This window comes from Pinus tabuliformis, chromosome 1_2 (assembly GCF_031772625.1).
Source record: "Pinus tabuliformis cultivar Carrire ecotype Pingquan chromosome 1_2, CPIR1, whole genome shotgun sequence".
Lineage (NCBI taxonomy): Eukaryota > Viridiplantae > Streptophyta > Pinopsida > Pinales > Pinaceae > Pinus > Pinus tabuliformis.
The window spans coordinates 3,393,679-3,412,740 of NC_142298.1; the positions used below are offsets into that span (position 1 = coordinate 3,393,679).

At 36.4% G+C, this 19,062-nt stretch overlaps 3 protein-coding genes across 15 annotated transcripts in view; 1 reads left to right on the plus strand and 2 right to left on the minus strand.

The window, feature by feature from the left end:
* The first annotated feature begins 959 nt into the window (after positions 1–959).
* Positions 960–19,062, plus strand: part of LOC149204010 (glutamate--tRNA ligase, cytoplasmic-like) — a 67,311-nt gene continuing 49,208 nt past the window's right edge. The window contains exons 1-2 of the mRNA XM_089394617.1: positions 960–1,188; positions 1,305–1,395. The gene's annotated coding sequence lies outside the window, so the exon portion shown is untranslated. The remainder of the gene's footprint in view (positions 1,189–1,304; positions 1,396–19,062) is intronic.
* On the minus strand, positions 6,390–14,677 carry LOC149204011 (nucleobase-ascorbate transporter 7-like). Of its 8 annotated transcripts, XM_089394605.1 has the most exons (15): positions 14,512–14,677; positions 12,871–12,968; positions 12,482–12,667; positions 12,269–12,369; positions 12,077–12,152; positions 10,578–10,637; positions 10,194–10,378; positions 9,999–10,095; positions 9,766–9,852; positions 9,611–9,669; positions 9,415–9,506; positions 9,095–9,328; positions 8,553–8,957; positions 7,093–7,180; positions 6,919–6,967 (listed from the first exon to the last, which is right to left on the minus strand). In XM_089394605.1, the coding sequence occupies exons 1-12, from the start codon at positions 14,660–14,662 to the stop codon at positions 9,315–9,317; spliced, it is 1,206 nt and encodes a 401-aa protein (XP_089250731.1). In that variant the 5' UTR covers positions 14,663–14,677; the 3' UTR covers positions 6,919–6,967; positions 7,093–7,180; positions 8,553–8,957; positions 9,095–9,314. The 8 variants fall into 8 exon arrangements, with proteins under 8 accessions (XP_089250728.1, XP_089250732.1, XP_089250733.1 ...); XM_089394602.1 differs by lacking the exons at positions 8,553–8,957; positions 9,095–9,328 and adding an exon at positions 6,390–6,466 and having other exon boundaries at positions 6,882–6,941; XM_089394604.1 differs by having other exon boundaries at positions 8,553–9,328.
* On the minus strand, positions 14,646–18,069 carry LOC149204012 (zinc finger A20 and AN1 domain-containing stress-associated protein 8-like). 6 transcript variants are annotated; one of them, XR_016252347.1, is made up of 4 exons: positions 17,766–18,067; positions 16,761–17,543; positions 14,991–15,116; positions 14,646–14,769 (listed from the first exon to the last, which is right to left on the minus strand). XR_016252347.1 is itself a non-coding variant. In XM_089394610.1 (4 exons), coding segments are annotated over exons 2-4 (669 nt in total). In that variant the 5' UTR covers positions 17,274–17,543; positions 17,766–18,069; the 3' UTR covers positions 14,646–14,767. The 6 variants fall into 6 exon arrangements, 4 of the variants coding, with proteins under 4 accessions (XP_089250736.1, XP_089250735.1, XP_089250737.1 ...); XM_089394610.1 differs by having other exon boundaries at positions 14,991–15,144; positions 17,766–18,069; XR_016252346.1 differs by having other exon boundaries at positions 14,648–14,769; positions 14,918–15,144; positions 17,766–18,069.

Genomic DNA, 19,062 nt, shown 5'->3' on the forward strand with positions numbered 1-19,062 from the left:
CCAAATGCCTTCCAATAACATAACATCTCAACTAATCTTTCTTTCTAAAATTACTCGACCTTTCTGAGGCAAAGGTTGGGACCTCTCGAGGATAGTTGGATTTTGTTTAGGACAGATCATCTTGTGAGCTTAAACTCGGCTTGAGGTAAGCATTTCAAAAATTATTTTGTTACATTTTTTTTTTTTTTAATTGACTTGGAGTTGTTAAAGCGAAGGCATAGGCTTTGTCTTATAGTTCTCGACCCTCATAAGAATGCTCATTTAGGTCTGTCCTTGTCTTATTCTAAGGGCTGCAATAGATTCTGGCCATGCTGTATGCTTATGTTTAGGACTGTATTTGTGTACGTTTGTCTACTTACACAAATTAAACTCTATCCAGAGACGACTTTATGTATTTTTGGGCACAAAAATCATTTATATTTTAAAGTACTGTTAAGAATGCACAGCGTGACGCAAAAAAAACATAACAACAGAAGAAGGAAACAGACTATAGATATATCAAGAACTGGAATCTTTTTGGTTAATGAAAATGTCTTACAGGCTTCATAGATTTCCTGATGCAAAAATAGTGCTAACCAGCCAAAACTTCCATACCATTCTCCTTGGTTCTTCATTATTTTTATACATTTTTTGGGGTAACTGTTTCAATTATAAGTTTGTAACTAATTTCTAATTACTTAATGACTAAAACTATATTTAACTAACTAATATAAAATCTGTTATATTAAGTCCGAGCAAAATAAAAAATATTAACTTCGACATAACACTTGATATGCGTATACCTTCACATTTGCGATGTCGGCTAGGTGCACTTGGCCCACTTACTATGAAGTTGGGCACACGGAATCACCAAATAGATACATAGCGTCGTGGTCCCATTAACAATCAAACCCTAGGCAGTTAATTGATATTAGGATGTTGACATGTGGTACTCAAATGTGAATGTGAATGATTACTACAGAGGAGAATGAGAACCCAGGTAGGGTTTAGGGCTTCTTTACTTCCGTTGAGCTGTGTAATTATAACAAGTGGTGGTAGAGAGATCTGATATTCTTGACTCCTGCATGTGTAATACTTCCACCACATAGCTCCGATGACTGGAGCTTCTTGAAGTATCTTTCACAGCTTGTGCCATAATCTGTAATACGGGCTCCAAAAGATCCAGATGTGTCAAGCCAATGAAGACTTGTAAGAGCAGACTATCGACTGTCTGTAACTTGTTGTGCGTCCAGATTAAAAGATTTAAGCGTTGTCAATCCAGATAGCCTTTGCAAGCCAATATAAGTTTTTTGGGTGAATGACAGGTTTAAACTTTCCAAATTTTGTAAGCCTGCCAAATGCTGGAGTCCATTGCTGCCAACTTTAGAATCTGACAAATCCAAGTTCTTCAGAGAGGTAAGTCCTCTCAAACATTCCATTTCCTCATCTCCAACTCTACAGGAATCCAAATTTAAGTTCTCCAAGTATGTCAAACCTTTAAAATGCACTAGGCCAGCATGTGTAATATTTTTATAGGCCATTTTCAAAATCTTTAAATTCTGAAGTTCTTCAAGCTTTTGGCATCCAGGATCAGTTATACAACATGACTTTATGTTGAGATATGTTAAAGCAACACGGCTTCGAGAAATTTGTAGCTCCTTCAAGTTTGCCAATCCTTTTGCGTCAAGAGCCCATGCACAGTGTATTCTAGAGCCATATACCCAACTGTTCCTTTTACCCTAGTTGGAAGATGGCTTGGTCTTCTGGAAAAATTTCACTAGTCCGAAATATGCTATGTTAGGTCAGAGATTTTCATCTAGAAATATGTTACCAGATCTGATATCTGTGTATAATAAGGACATGAGAATGTTGATGCAAATATGCAAAACCTCGTGTTGTGCCTGTTATTATCTGGAAACGTGCTTCCCAATTAGGAGAATGAGGAGACCCAGTATTAGCATCTTTCACCTCTGGCTTGGTCTGTAATACAGCATAACCTGGCTTCTCAAAATTTGTGAGCTTTGCATCATACAAGCCATTACCCGTACCATTGTTTCCAGCAAAATGGTTTGTTACTTTACTTCCTTTTGCTGTAGGCAACTCCTGGAAATTTCTTGGCTTCCTCTTTATCTGTTTTTGTGGGGCAACATTAGCATGTTTCTCTGCTTTAATAGAGAGTTGTTGCATCGCAGATTGTACCTTAAATAGGTTTTTGAGTGAGATAGAGTTGAGCAGGTCCAATATATCACCTCGATCAAGACAGGGAATTGAACCAGTAACTTCACATAAAGGAGTACCTTAACAAATCACCTAATCATTGTCTATCCAAGATCTCATAAATTAATAAAATCACTTTATTAATCCCAGTAAAACACAATATATAATTTTCATTTACAAGTCATAATACTTTGATTTTCGCTGTAATTTTTTATAAAATTATTTAAAAAAACAATTTATTCAATTTATTATTATTATTATAAAAAAAACCTCGATTCCAAAATAAATTTATTTTTAATTAAAAAAATAAAATAAAATTCCAAAATACCTTTACCTTTAATTAAACTAGCAATTGTCCCAAAAGGTACAAAGAGAGGCCGATAGGATTATTAAATTAGAATTCACTTTCTTTCTCAGATAGTACTCCCTTTGTGAGGATACAGTCTCCATCTTCATTCTAAACCATTACTAATCTTCTGTAAGTAAGATAGGTATCAGATTCAGTTGCAAATCAAAAACTTTCTGGGTAGATTACATGATGCTCAAAATTTTAGGAGTATGGGAATAAAATATATACAAAGCTGATGGATGAAAGATAGATTTTGGAATGATAGGGCTTGGAATAAGTGAGAAAGAATCCTTCCAAGGGCTTCATCGCGATAATGGGAAGACGGTTTATAAACATACATTTCTGTTTTGTTGACATAACATCTGTAAAGGATGTGACAGGAAACTTCTCCCTCATTCCCCTATGTCAACATAGTTGCAAGCAGTGAGATATTCAATAGACAATTACACTTCATGATCCGCCTTTGCTGCTTAACAATAGAATAACTCTTAGTGAGACCATTTCATTAATTTATCTTAAGACCATGGGGATATTTGAATAATAAATCAGGGAATTTGCAGATATTGTTTAACAAGTTTAGGAATCCAATTTAATACAAAATTTAAATAGCAAACTTGAACTAGTTTTGTAATTGGAAGCCAGGCTTTTCGGAAGATATAGCAGAAATTCATTACAATTGCTAATAGTAACTTAATAGAAATATTTGCATTTAAACAAATAACGAGAATATCTTGTGCGGACTAAAAAGCAGGAAGGAATTCTGGTTACACATATATTATCATAGAAATCTCAAGTTGTTTAAGTGTTCATGTATGAGTTTACCATGCCCTATTCTTAATAAATTGAATTGGATATTCACGCTTTCTGTGTCATGAGGCATAAAAAGAACCCATAAACTCAACCTGAGTAAATGTGAGATATATGAAACTGGATTTAGGCTTTTCAGTTGTATTAAATACTATGGAAGCATATTAATTAATTTAACAGTTTCCACTGTGTGATGGTATATGAACGACAAGGTAATTCCATCATAGAATATAAGACATAGGATCTTCCAAACAAATTTAAAAAGGTCGGTAATACCATTTATGGACCAATTGATAACTTGTGTTTTTTACAATTACCTTAACCAGTGGTCTGTCAATGGTCACAATTACAAAATATTCAAGTCAGTATCATTCCCTTTGTTAAGATCACTTTCTTTCTCAGATAGTACTCCCTTTGTGAGGATACAGTCTCCATATTCATTCTAAACCATTACTAATTTTTTGTAAGTAAGATAGGTATCAGAGTCAATTGCAAATCAAAAACTTTCTGGGTAGATTACATGATGCTGACAATTTTAGGAGTATGGGAGTAAAATATATACAGAGCTGATGGATGAAAGATAGATTTTGGAATGATAGGGCTTGGAATAAGTGAGAAGGAATCCTTCCAATGGCTTCATCGCGATGATGGGAAGACGGTTTATAAACATACATTTCCCTTTTCTTGACATAACATATGTAAAGGATGTGACAGGAAACTTCTCCCTCATTCCCCTATGTCAACATAGTTGCAAGCAGCGAGATATGTCAACTCTGTTATGATGTTAACAGCCGTAGAGTAGTGCTGCAAAAACTCAGCGGTTACAATGAATTCTTACAGTATGCCACTGCATAGCAATTTGCAGTACAGCTGTTTTTCATGCCACATAATCAGTGCTAAGGCAACCTTACAAGTGGTAAAGAGGGATACATGAATCTGAATATTTGAGAATATCAAAGATGAGATCTACATGAACTTGCAGAAGGACCTCCCCTGGTCTGCCGGGTGTTATAAGAATTGCAACTTTGACACTTGTGTGCAACAATGTGAATAATTACTTCAGAAGTTACTCCACAATCATTGCATAAGATTCAAACTTGCTCAAATGACCGATGAGAAAGTGGTGAGGTATTTTCTCCCACGCCACTAATGGGCTCTAAAATATGCCTCCAAATTATACCACATTAACATCAGACAACTTACCATTTTGTTCTGGTAAGCTTCAGGCATTGGAGTCAAAGAAACCTACATGACAAAAAAAAATATCAGAATCCACTCAAGAAACTTAAAAAATCAATTGCCATTGGACGAAAGAAAATTTCAAATATGAGAAATCAAAATTAGCAAAAACACATATAATAAGCTACTCTTTATACAACCCATTGCAAGTTGACTTCAAGATGTTCATCTTGTCGACAATATCTACCTCTCGGTCAAGTTTCCCCCACAATTTAGACATATCACAGACAAATTTGGAGCACACTGGACAAGCAAATCTGCAAAGGACAAACAAACATGTTAGAATGGCAAGAAATTTGAAATAAAATTAAAGCTGCTACAAGCTGTGACCACAGATTGCTGAAGAAGGTACCATCAATGGGCATATCAGTGCAAGTATATCTAGTATTGTGTAATAGTATAGGTAGACTGGAAACAAGAGGTTGTGAGCCAGGGCACAAAACAGGCCACATATGAAACTTACTGAAGTGTACCTACAGGGTAACACTTTAGGACAGTATTGCATGTAAAGCCATAGGTGGACAAGAAGGGGATTATTGATCATGTGGAATAAAATCTCAATACAGGGATACGACTATTCCAGAATTCTGATAGACATGAGCAAAGCTAATTGATCATTAAGCGAAGTCAACTGATTTTTGATGGACATGAGCAAGGTCAACTATTTAACTTTTATCATATCAAGCATATTAGGTATTCTAATATAATAAGATATCTTGCCATCACATATATAACAACTACAAGTCAGACATGGTACACAAGGCAGGACACTGAAACCACTGATGTTGTTTGTATCAGAGCAAGAGAAAAATAACATAAATGCACCCAGTATAGCTAGGTAATCCGAAGCTAGCTCTAGAAGTGGGTACGGATATCAACTGATTAGAAACAAAATCTTGTGAGTAAGAATTCTTATCATAGCAGAAATCATTGTAATCTGGTAAGGGTTCTCATTTCTTTATGGGGTAATGTAAAAGAGTAGTTCTTATGGAAGAGTTCAGATATTTCTTAGGTCAATTTATAAAATTTCATAAGACCAACGAGGAGAGTAAAATCTTCAATTGCACCTGAACATGCGTAGAACAGTCAGCATTCTATAGCTTGGTTCAGGGTGGGGTGATCCATAAAGCCAGGTTAAGGTTGGGGTGATCCATGTGTGCGTGTCTTTGTGGTACATTGAATCACGAGGGTTCAGATATCTAAATAACTTTAGTCTAAATTATGCTATAAAAAGAAAACTACAATTACTACGCTAAACAGATAAGTGTGACCTACCTCAAAACACAAAGGGCAGTTGTGGTGCATTGCTTTTTCCACACAAGGGTGGCAATCCTTCAAGCGGATAGAGTGGCAACATCCTAGAAAAAGGTACATGAGCAAATAAATCATTCTCGCACTACAATGAAACAAGGGAAGAAAAGGTGATAATTTGAGAAGTCATAAAGAACATACCACATTTATAACAGTGGAAGAAATTATCGTTGCCGCCAGTTCTGAAAACCAGCACAAGTAGCTAAAGTCAAAGGCAAGAAATACATCTAATACATTTCACAATAGCATGAAAGATTACTTTACAAGAGAGCAAGAAACATCAAAGGAAAAAGAGAAAAGCATACCTGCAAATTCCACATCCGTCACAGTGGTATTGCTGTTTTGAGTCCTGGAAACCAAAGTGGCAAGTACAATTAGAACCAAAAGCGTATACATCCAAACCATCTTTTTATAATTTTGTAAGAGTGAAACTCTCTGTTTTCCTAAACCAGAACTATTAAACCTGAAAAGGCATTAAAAACGTACCTCATCATCAAAGAAATTGCATTTTTCACAGAAGTACTTTCCCATACAAACACCACAAGTAACGCAGGTTTGCTGAACCTACAAAATGACAGTGCATAATCATTTTTAAAATAACTCAAGAAGCATTATAGTGTTTACCTCTAAATTTTCTGCACATTATTAAAATTAAAAAGGCTCAGCTCTTACATCTTGTTCAGTTCTACAATGTGAACAGATAACCTGCATACATACAAGAATAACTATAAATAACAAGAGCAATATACTGCAAACATACGAGAATAACTATAAATAAACAAAAGCAATATAGTAATCCAGCAAGTTAGATAAAATTTGCTAGATAATTGACCATTTATCTTTTGAGAAGAATAAAAGTTAAACCTTTACATCTTTCAAATCTACCTTCAGAAAATTACAAAGAATACATATTGTTCAGAGCATTAAGATAAACATCATAATGAATAACATCTAACTGGAAAACAAGATAGAACCTTACCTTTCGAACTTCATGGCGCGGTACATTATGTCTGTCATGTGGATGGACATCCATTGAATTCTGTTCAGATATGAGATCAGACCATACTATACCCTCACAAATGAAATTAGAAGAGACGTAATTTTATAGTTCTATTTTAACAAGTATATAAACCAAATACAACTGTTGAACTTGAAATAGCTACGAATGAAGTAAAGAAAAAGAAACATACTTTGGCCTCATTATGACAATTCCTACAGTCAAAGACTTCATTACAAGACAGAGCCCTTATTTGGCATCTCCGGTGGTAGTGTGAACATCTGCCATCAATTATCAGTATCAAGAAAAGACACATCAGTAAAATCATCCCTGTAAGACACATTTTTCACCACTTTGTAAGATGCATGGAGATACCAATAAGAAAATATCAAAATTATATATAATAAATAAAAGGCATAAATGTTACATTAAACAATAGTGTATTGAACATCTCCATTCTATTTCAAGGAAGAAATACCAAATACAGTATGGGTATGCATGTCAAACAATGTAGACGCTCACTACCTTAAATATTTATGTTAAGGACAACAAATGACCAGGATGAATTCCTTGACAGTTAAAAACAGAAATTTCATAGCCCCACGTTAATGAATGCTATTTTTGCACACTTCAATTCCCTGAGATTCATTGTCTTAGTAGAAAGTAAATTAAGCTGAAGAAAATAGAGAGACACACAGAAATACTCTTCTCATGTTAGCAATACAAAGAGGTCACTTTAGCACAACCTCTTTTCTTGTTTTATGAGATGAGATAGGTTTGCTTATGGCCAAAGGGATAAATAGAACAAATATGTGGGATACCATAGCCCCGCATAATATGTAATGGTTTTTCAGCTCTAAAGAAGATAAAGTTAAGAATTGAAATTAGTTCCACATAAAGAACACATGCACCAACTATAGGTTTCCAACGTTAGCAATAGAGAGAATCCACTCCATTTTTTTTTACCAATTAAGGAGAATGCCCAAAGTTTCTCCTCCTTAAATAGGGAACTATACTTGGTATAATGAAAGAACTAAATCATAAAGAAAGGTAGTTGATAGCCAGGACAACTTCATTTTGACACAAGTGCTGTTCTATAGACCTCGCTGTCAGAGAGAAATTTGAAATAAAACTGACTGCATTAAAGGGTGCCAACAGAAATTTATTGTTGGGTCATGGACACAAGAGGCTACCCCACGAATTCTACTGGATTACAGTAGCACATAATTACTCATTGTTCACAGAAAGTTCCCTTACTACACTAGTTCAAGGGTGCTATAAATAAGTACCATGAAAATGTCGGGGTTCAATTTATTTCATTCACCATATATTTTCATGATATGGGCATATTGACTTCCATATATTATCATGGAAATCTCAAGTTGTTTAAGTGTTCATGTATGAGTTTACCATACCCTGTTCTTAATAAATTGAATCGGATATTCACACTTTCTGTGTCATGAGGCATAAAAAGAACCCATAAACTCGACCTGAGGAAATGCGAGATATATGAAACTGCATTTACCACAAGGTTCTCTTGTGCAAGACTAATGGAAGAAACAAAAATATGGAGCAGCTTTCATAGACAACTGCAGAGTCCAAACCTAAACAATTATGCAAACAATATAATCTATAATTACTATTATCACTTACTTTATCAAGCTTCTCGAAGGTCTCTGCACGGCGTGGAATCCACCCTTTGATAGCTTCTCCAGCAACAACTAAAATCGAGGCGGGCCATCCCGCAGCAACTTGCTCTCCATGTACGTGCTTGGGAGGATTGCTCAGCCTGGGATTGGGCTTCTCCCTCCGCCTCTCCCGTGCCGGCTCTGCCAAATCTGCGGCAAGATCAGCATTGCGTTTACTCCTCACCTTGGCTACCTCTTTCCTCTTGGAGACTTGAACATTCTCGAGCTTCTGGACAGAAGCATTTGACCTTCTTCCAGATGTAATCTGAACAGGCCTTTCCCTAGGGCTTGCAGGTTCTTCCACGGGGGCTGGAGCTAGCTGCTTGGCAAAACATACACCCCATCCCTCATTCACCGCAGCTCACAAGACCTGTTCACAGCTATCCATAGCTCAATTCGAACATCATAGTATAGAATACGGAATCCAATCCACTATTTCAAACCCTAATCGACAAAACCTCGAAGTCTAGAGCTCGATTCCCTGTTATTTACACGAAGGCAGCTCACATGAATTTTTCACTGGTATCCCCGACTCAATTTGCAGAAATTCATAAAGAAACAGAATTTGTTCCACTGCTTCAAACCCTAATAAACGAAGCCTCAAATTCTAGAGCTCGATGCACTGTTCTTTACACGAAGACAGCTCATGAGACCTGTTCACCGCTATCCACAGCTCAATACGCAGAACATCATAAATAATAGGCAATCTGATCCACTGCCGTGAACCCTAATCCACAATACCTGGAACACATTAACATGAAATTAGCAATGCAAAATCCTAGACTAGGGAAAATGAGAACAATATCCTAACTTGAGTTGATTATCACCAAGAACAGAGAAGAATATCATAAATCCTGCTGATATCTGGAGCACCCTGCGACTCCCAACTCGTGTCAACCCCAAAAGACCCGCATTCTCACTGCAAATTCCCAAGATAAGGCAAATTTCAGAGCTAGTATTGCCAGAAATGGGTCAAGTTGCAGCTAAAGTTGCCAGAAATGGGTCAAGTTGCCTGGTTCTTACACTGATACTGTGGACCCATTTCCAGTTCCAAACATCCCATCCAATAAAATTCCAATTCCCTGTAGAGAGGACCATTACATTCCATCAACGACAATGATACAATCTTCCAATTACCTGAAGCCATAAGGGTGAAAGCAACGCATCCCTTTCCTTACCTGCCAGCCTATACCACGGCTGATGATAGATGGAGGAGGAGGTGTGGCACTTGCAAACCTTGAAACAGCATAGAATGTACCAGTAGACTGCAAATTTATGAAAGAAAAAAAATAGCAGTCAATACCCAAATTTGATTTTAAATAGAAACCCAGAGATAACTATCAGAAATGTCAAAGGGATAAAGAAAATAAAAGAGAAGAAAGAATATCTGATATATGTCAAGCAGGCAGACCTCAACAAGAGACACAAATGCTGCAGCCATCATTGCAAAAGACTGTCCTCCATCAAAAACAGGTCCTCCCCATTGAAATGGATATGGAACACTTATCCTGCAGAATAATAAAGACCATGCTGAGGCTTTGCATGAGAACGTACTGTATGAAATGACATGACAATTAGTATGCATGCTTCTTGTAAGAATGCATACCATTTGGCACCACTAACTAGTCTAGAACGGTCTGTTCGGCAATGGGCTTGGGTCCTTTGATGGGCATGCTTGTATGCTCCACCTACAGTGAGAATATGGGCATATGCCCACACAATAGCAACTGCAATTATGATCGCAAAACGCTCAAATAAAGGCTTCTTACGAGTCCTGATATGTCGACCATACTGAAAGGGAGGACAAAACAGTTTAATTAGTTAGTTTCATTCTGCAACAAATTAGCGCCACAATCTTTCCAATTACAAATCATTTAATACAACAGATTTTAAAAAGCATGGAAAGACTAGGAACAGGATATATGATATATATCTAGAGAGATACTCACTCTAGAAGTTTATACATAATGGTAATTGGTTAATTTCTTACCTGTGAAAAGAAGACCAGTGAAATAAGCTGTGGAAGCCCTATTTCAATGCATTTCCCCACCTGTAAATAGCATCAGAGTACAACACTTCATTTGACTTTTTTTCAAAAAAAGGGGATATATTTTCAAACAAAACGGAAATTCAAATAGAATAGATATTACAAAATATACATCCAAACATAAATTTGAAGGCAGGTAATATGGATATCCAAACGTATGGGTGTTTGGTGAACAGAAGAAATTCCAAGTTTGAAGTGAAAAACCTATCAATCTATTGAAAATTTCAAAACTGGTTTCGATAGGACCCAAAACTTATTATTGTAAATGCAAGTTTAACTGGTTGAAAGTTAAAATAAAAACCAAGAGTTGGCCTATTAACTAATAGCTGAATAAACTGACATGATTTGGTTGAAGACATCTGAGGTCAATTTTAGTGAGTTAAAGTTCATTGCATTGACAACACTTGAGTCGGGTCATTCTTAATATTTATGCTAGGCACTAATACTTTTACTGCATGCAAATATTTCTGAAATACATTTGAACCAATGAAGGGACTTCATCTATGCTAGCTACTCAAGCTAGAAAGTGTATCAGCTCAAGTAAAATCGAATCCACCGGATTCAAAAAGATTCAGTAGCTATGTCATTTAGTCATTATAGCTTAAATTTTCACAAGAGAAGTTTCAAAACAAACTGGAAATAATTCTTTTCAGAACTTACCATGATCCATTTGTGAAACAGTCCAACTCCGAACATTGCTTATTACTAATGTGATTAATATTAATAAAGATCGTACATAATATGCTATTGTGTTAAAAATTTAAACTTTAAATATATATTAGACGATATAATTAGGAGTAAATAAGGACTAATCTAAGTCAAACATTTCTGAAACATTTTTTTATTCATAATACATTTCCCAAAAATATTTTCTGTTTCATCTAGTTCATGCAATATATTTCATCCTGAGTATCTGTGTAAAAGAAGGTGTTAAGTTCCAACCAAACTATCTGTCCAGAAATCACCTACGATGCAGAAAAGCACATACTGCCTCCATTCAAAAGAAAAGTCTGCAGATATCAAATCAAAATATCTATTGCTTCAAGATAAATGAAAGTCCAACAGATGGACCTTGTTTAATAGAAATAGTCATCAAGCCTGTAATTATCCAAGCAATATGGGTGCTATTCAAGTTAGCTAGCATACTTGAGCAGGTCCTTCTGTTCCAAACCAGTTGTAATCACACTGTAATTTTGAGTACCCTGCAGCTTTCCATATTAACTAACAAAAATGCTGGACTAGGGCACTCAAGCTTAGGAATTCTATGCCCATATAACTCAAATGCAGTTATGGTATTCATTGAAACTTGAAGCATATGAATTCTCTTCAAGCAAATAGAAAATTTGTTTAATACCAAGTGAGTGTAATAGAGATCAGCTTCTGAAATAGAATTTGTTTAAGCCAAGTGAACATAACAGAAATGGTGCTCAGTGTCCACTTACCCCCGGGAACCCAAGTTCATAGAGCCCAAGAGCTACAAGAGTTATTAGCGGAACTGCTGAAAGAGGACTCAGATACCTAACAGGCACCATGCCATCAAGACAACAAATCAGGATCTACAGACTGTAAATCCTTAGTACATGTAGCAAATTTGCATGAAAATACTTGAGAAAATGCATAGAGATCAAACCAACCTTATAACAACAGCCCACAGACCACTGAATCCCAGGATGATTTGCAGAGCGGAAGCAACAATCAGAGCGCCCTGTATTCCTCGCATGGTATGCTTAAATCTCTACAGACAGATTGAGAAAACCAGTTTCCATGTCAGCAAGCAACTGGAGACTATCAACTACATCCACACAAAATTCTAGCAACGCCAAGACACGAGATAGACTGTTACATACGTCACCATTATCGAGAATGCCTTGGTTTCTGCCGGAACCAATGATGGAAACTGTAGGAAGGATAGGAAGGATAAAGGCATATGAGCCTCCTATAACAGCAGGCAGCCTACTACCAAATGTGGTTTGGAATAGTGTATTAAGACGTGCTACAAACAGTAATGTCTGGATAACTTTAGCCTTATCCTCCTACACAAACATAGAAATTTCAGTCAACAGCGGTTGGAGTGTAACCTAAGGTGAAGTCCAAGCTGGTGAACCACACATTTTTCCACAATTGAATAGAACTCAAAGCGTATCAGAATGGACTGCTTATATGTCCTCCTGTAATCAAATTTTAGGGTTCCACTGTCGTAGACAAAAAAGTGAAGTGGGTTGTGCTTTCTACTTACGTTGGAGCCACCCATCATAGGAACAAGCATCGAAGGGATGATAACACAGGTGCCCAACATCACCAAATAGTGCTGGAAACCTAATAAGATGGCTTCCGCTGCAACAAAAGCAGTCAAATTTTCGATTGTGTCTAAACACAAACAAGAAACATGAAAAGCAATAATATGAACATCAAATTTGAAGTTTACAAAGCTAAATATGTATACAGGTTGGAGGTAAAATGCATTTGAAACAGATGCAGAGCGGGATGCGCTCATAAAACATGGAGACAATGTCTCCGTCAAAAAATTTCGGCAAATATAAACCAATGAAAAACACAGTGAACTAGAAAACTATTAGCACCAGATCCAAAATAAGAGGCCTTAATATGAAAAACACTGTAAGTAAATACTTGGTCACCAGTCTGAGAGGGCCTTTAACAGAAAAGAAGCATGTTCCAAGCACGCTATGGACATGAGTAATCAGCAACATGCTTTCTAGGAGCTTGATATGAAAAACAGAATAAGTAAACTTAGGTCTCTGAAAGAAACTTATCAGAAATAAGCTCAGAGAAGGATACGAAGATGGGCAATGGGCAAAAATGCTTTATACAACTTTAATATGGAAAACGGTAGTAAGTAAATGCTTGGTGGCTGGTCTAAGAGGGGATTTAAAATAATAGAAACAAATTCAGAGCAGTATTTGCAGACAAATAATGTAAAATGCTTTATAGGGCCTTCATATGAAAACCATAATAAGTAAATACTTAGAACATGAAAACCATAATAAGTAAATACTTAGATCGCCAGTCTGAGAAGAGTTATAGAAAAATATAAGGAAATTCGGAGTAGGACACGCAGATGGGTAAAGGGTAAAATGTTTTAGTGACAGCCACAGTCATAGGGGAAAAGTATACAGCAGAACCAGAGGCACAGACAAACTGCATAAGATCAGTTTCATTGAAATATATGCATATAGAGCATACGCAAAATACCCTGCAAATAGTTCCAGTGCAAGATAGCCATATGAAATGGTGACAAAATGCATTGAGAGGGATTTCAGGGAAGAGGATGCATATAGATCTCGGATAAATTGCATTACAAACAGTTATAGAAAAAATTATTTGCATTTAAAATGTTTCCATTGCAAGATTTGCAGCAAGTTATTCACTGACTAAACGGAAATCAGTTGGAGAACAAGTTATGCAGAATAAACTTAGAACGGAAAACAGTTGCAGAACAAGGTATGCAGAAAAATTAGGCAAAACTCATATCTAAGGGGGGTATGCGCACGGGCTCGCAAAATGGATGAGAGAGAGCTTCATCTCAAGATATGCAGTTGGACAATAGTTAAACTACATCAGACATGGTTTCAGAAAACAGAGATGCAAATCAGTCATAGGCATAATGCATTTAAGAAATTATTGAGCAGGATTAGAAGTTGGGCAACAAGAAAAATGAATGGCAAAGAGCTAGAGCAAGATTTGCAGTTTGGGCCAAGCATTAAATACATTGATAGACAAGGTTGAGCCATTATAGGTAACGGTAACTGTAAACCGTCTCCAGCTGGAAAACCTTATCAGTCTGAGACAAAACATATACAAGATATGCAGTTAGGTACAAAAAGCATTAAAAACCAGTATCATGTTAAAGAGACCATACGCCATGGAGGAGGACTGGTTATGCAGAAATTTATTCCTGCAAGCTGATCCTTGACCGGATGGGGCTGCAATTCATCAACCTTAGGAGCTCCGCCGCCGCCACCACCACCGCCACCACCTCCCCCGCCACCACCACCGCCTCCTCCTGCCATACTTACAATTCTAGAATCTGCTCACAGAATTTTCTCCCGCACTCCACAATCACAAGTGGGAACCGCTGCTCCAAAGTAATAGCCTCCCAGTGTCCCCTGTAATGATTCTGCCAGCCAAGAAAAAAAAAGAAGGAAACTAAGCCTTCTAGACTGGCTGTTCACTCCAGCTATTAAAGTATTTACACATGAAACCTCTTTCCCTCCTCAAACAAATACCCCAAAGCAAACATTATTGCAGAGGGCGTGGAAGAGAACCTGAAGAGCACAAAACAGACAAATATGGTCGAAGAAAGCAGGAGTAATTTGTAACGATTTGTTCAGGAATTACAGGAATTTGTAACAAATTTGCGGATATTTCTGCCGGTACCAGTGGCAAAATTCTCGGTTAAGACCATGACAATTAATTGAAGAAGATGCTGTGCGCCTGCTAAATGTACACGCCAGGTGTCAACATCTGAAAGGAAAGGACGACGAAGGGACGACTGTCCACGTGTTAGCACTGGAGACAAAGGAAATTGGAAAAATGATAAAAAAATGCATTTATAGATATGTATTCAGCTCATAAAAATGAAGGACCCCCATAACAAAAATGAAGGCCAGGATGAGTTTGGCTAGTAATTGAAGGGTGAAATAATCACAAATATTCAAACTAAGAATATTAAATAATCACAAATTAACATAATAATATTGAAACATCATCAACATTGCTCAACATTACAATCATGGCTTATATTATGTTGCTTTGAAAAACATTTACAAACAATCATGCATTCTCCCTAAAATTCAGGTATTTATTGTCAATGGCATGTATGTCAGTGTCCAACATTCTTCAGTTTCTTGCAGACCCATCCTTCAAAGTATTAATCTGTTTCAGAATTAACCTGAATAATAGCACAAAACCACACTAGACAAATCTTGTTCCACCAAGAGTTCCACCACACCACTCAGTCGTGTGAGTCTCTCCCAATTTACATTTGAATAGATCCCAGAACTATAAAAGGTGAATGAATACTGAATATAAGCCATTTTTAGACTTAAGATTTAGCCGACCATTGATTCATCAGATCAACTTTGAACCAATTTAACATGCTTCATAGGGCTTCTAAATAACATCATATGCTTCCATAAAATGAAGAAAATGGGAATTAAAACACACTACTGTTCAAATAAGTGCACAGACCCTTAGTATTGCAGCCTTTCATGGATATATCGAAGCTCTAAATTTAATTGCTTTTAATTCAATTTCTCATTAAAAAAATTGCATTTAGATCTTAAAAATACTGGAAATTAAGACCACATTACCTAAGACAAATCAGAGCACTGACAAGAAGCAGCCTTCAAACAGCTGATGGCCAGTGTTCATCTGTCCTTAAATTAAAAAACGGCATCTGACGTGTTCTTCAAATCATAGCAACTTAAAACCAGACAACATGACCATTTGAAATCAAAAGAAAACCCAAACTGACTAAAAATATCTCCTTATATTACACAAAAAACTTACTTTAACAGCCGCATTCAAAAACTGGAGGGCATATCAGGTTGTAACTAAGTACATCCATATAGCCAGATCCTATTTAGTTAAGGCAGACCAGATTTAAAGGGGTTCAAATTGGCAAGTACTGAACATTGAAATTCTAAATACAAGCAGTGTATCCAAAAGATTCAGAAAAAAAAAAACAAGTAAAAAAATGATGATAGGTTTATGTTGTTAACTACTGATGATACTTGATTCTTCCATGGACATAAACAAGTTACATAGATTAATAGGTAATAATCTTGCTAACTCGAAAACATGTGGCTGTTAGACTTCAGAGTAAATCAGGAAAATATAGCCCAGACCCTCTAAAATATTACTGTACAAGATTAATCACAAGACAAGTATGTGTAGATAGCCATCCTTAGAAAGATATCCAATCCACAGACACCAAACAAAACACTTATGGCTCCAAGAAATCAAACTATAAAATGAAATCTTAAAGATGTCCACTCTTTAATCATCATCACACACCATAGCAGAAAAGGCTGTTAATATGTTTCTGAAGGTTTAGCTTACCTTCATAGATTGGCTGACATATGAAACAAACTAAAACTTATCTACCTTTTCCGCCTTCACAACAGGATTTGCTTTCTCAATGGCCGCTCGGCCAGCTGCCCTGTAATCAAAGGGGCAATTATGCTTGTCCGAATAGCGGTGCAAAGAACAAAAGGTGTTCCCACAACGGCAATTGAAGCCTGTCAATCCAACACGTTTCTTGCAACAATTGCAACGGGTCGGGACCTGCTTTGCTCTCTCTTGTCCTTCGGCCTGGCATGATTCTCCATTGGAAGAGCCGGGCAAACCCTCCAATTCTGCCTGATTAGTTAACTGGAAGGCGGGTTCAGAAACCTCAGCCAGCTTCGCAATATTGTCATTGCTATGTTCGACTGATGAAGTCGAGGACGAAGCCTTGGCCTTGGCCTGCTTCAATACCATATCTCTGTAGCATTTGGAGCAAAAATTCATTGTAGCCGCACTTCCGAGAAATCCACAATTGTTCGCACACAGAAGAGGCCCTTCGGGAGGCTGGCAGCCAGTCTCATCGTGATCTCTTTTCTTGCTTTCTTGAGCCATTATCTCTAAATAATTTAATGAAAACTGAGAATAGGAAGATGTATTTGTTAAAAAAATAATCCAATTACTGGATCTGTAGCGATCGCATTCAAGCGTTAAAACTTCAATTCCACGGTGTTAATCCGCTTCGGCATTTAAAGACTCAGGGAAACACAACAGGGTTCTGAAATAGAACTTATCAGAGATGCCTTTAAGAGATGGCAGTTTCGTCTGTTAATTCTGCCTTTCTTCAGTTTAGCACCTTAATTCCACCTGCTGTTTAGACCTGACCTGATTTTGACATAAAAAAGTTGGAAAAGAAATTTTAAAGCAGTGAAAACTGAGCAAAAAAAATTAAATTAACGCACTATGGATCACAGAATACATGCGCATCCTCAGTATGGCAACAATTCCAGATTTTCGTTCCCTTTTTGCAAGTAAACGAAACTGCAAAGCAACAATTACAGATTTATGTTCCCATTTTGCAAGAAAAGAAAATGAAAAATACTACACCTTCAATAGGATCCGGATTCCCTTGAACTAAGCCTCAAAATCTCCAGTTCCGCAACGGTTCTACAGGTTGCTGGCGTGTTCTGATCCGATTCAGCTGTTTTATGCCTAAAAACTGCTAAAGACGGTTGTTCCGCTCCAAACTTGGTACAGTCGGAAGGATATTAGAAAAGCTACCAGGTCCATCCTAGACGCATCCACGCCGAATGAATAAAATCTCCTCCTTTCAGAAAACCCTCACGGATCTAAACAATGCCGGCACCAGCGGCAAAATTCTCGGTTAAGACCATGACAATTAATTGAAGAAGATGCTGTGCGCCTGCTAAATGTACACGCCAGGTGTCAACATCTGAAAGGAAAGGACGACGAAGGGACGACTGTCCACGTGTCAACACTGGAGACAAAGGAACGACGAAAGTCTGTTCCAAAGGAAGGCCTATCGGCCTAAAAATAAAATTTAAAATTTTTAATATGAAATTGTCGGAAAAAGGTTATTAAACTTTATTTATTAATGAAAAAAAATGTTTTCACTTGCCATGTGATGTTTTGATTTTCCGTGACCAACTATATTTTTATTTTAAAGATTTTATCAAGAAAATTATTTATTATAATTTTTAATATTTTTATTATTTTAATGAACATTTCACAAGTGAAGACATCGCTAAACTATGCTCTAGTATGGGGAATTGAAGTGCAAATTAGATGGGTAGTCGGTAAAAATTGATATTTTTATGCAAAGTGATATTTAAAAATTTCCAATTTATATTTTAACTTCAAGTAATAATTCACTTTTCCCACTATGCTCTAATATGGGGAATTGAAGGGCAAATTAGATGAGTAGTCAACCATATATAGAATTTATTTGTAATGCACATAAAAATTAAATGCCATTATTTAATAAACTAAAATAATGAACATTTCACAAGTGAAGACATCGCTAAACTATGCTCTAATATGGGGAATTGAAGTGCAAATTAGATGGGTAGTCAACCATATATAAAATTTTATGCAAATATTAATTCTTAAAATTTTTATTTTAATGAACATTTCATTATTAATATTTTTATTATTTTATATTATCAAGAAAATTATTTATTATAATTTTTATTTTATGCAAAGTGATATTTAAAAATTTCCAATTTATATTTTATTTAATTTCAAGTAGTAATTCACTTTTCCCACCATGCTCTAATATGGGGAATTGAAGGGCAAATTAGATGAGTAGTCAACCATATATAGAATTTCTTTGTAATGCACATAAAAATTAAATGTCATTATTTAATAAACTAAAATAATTTCC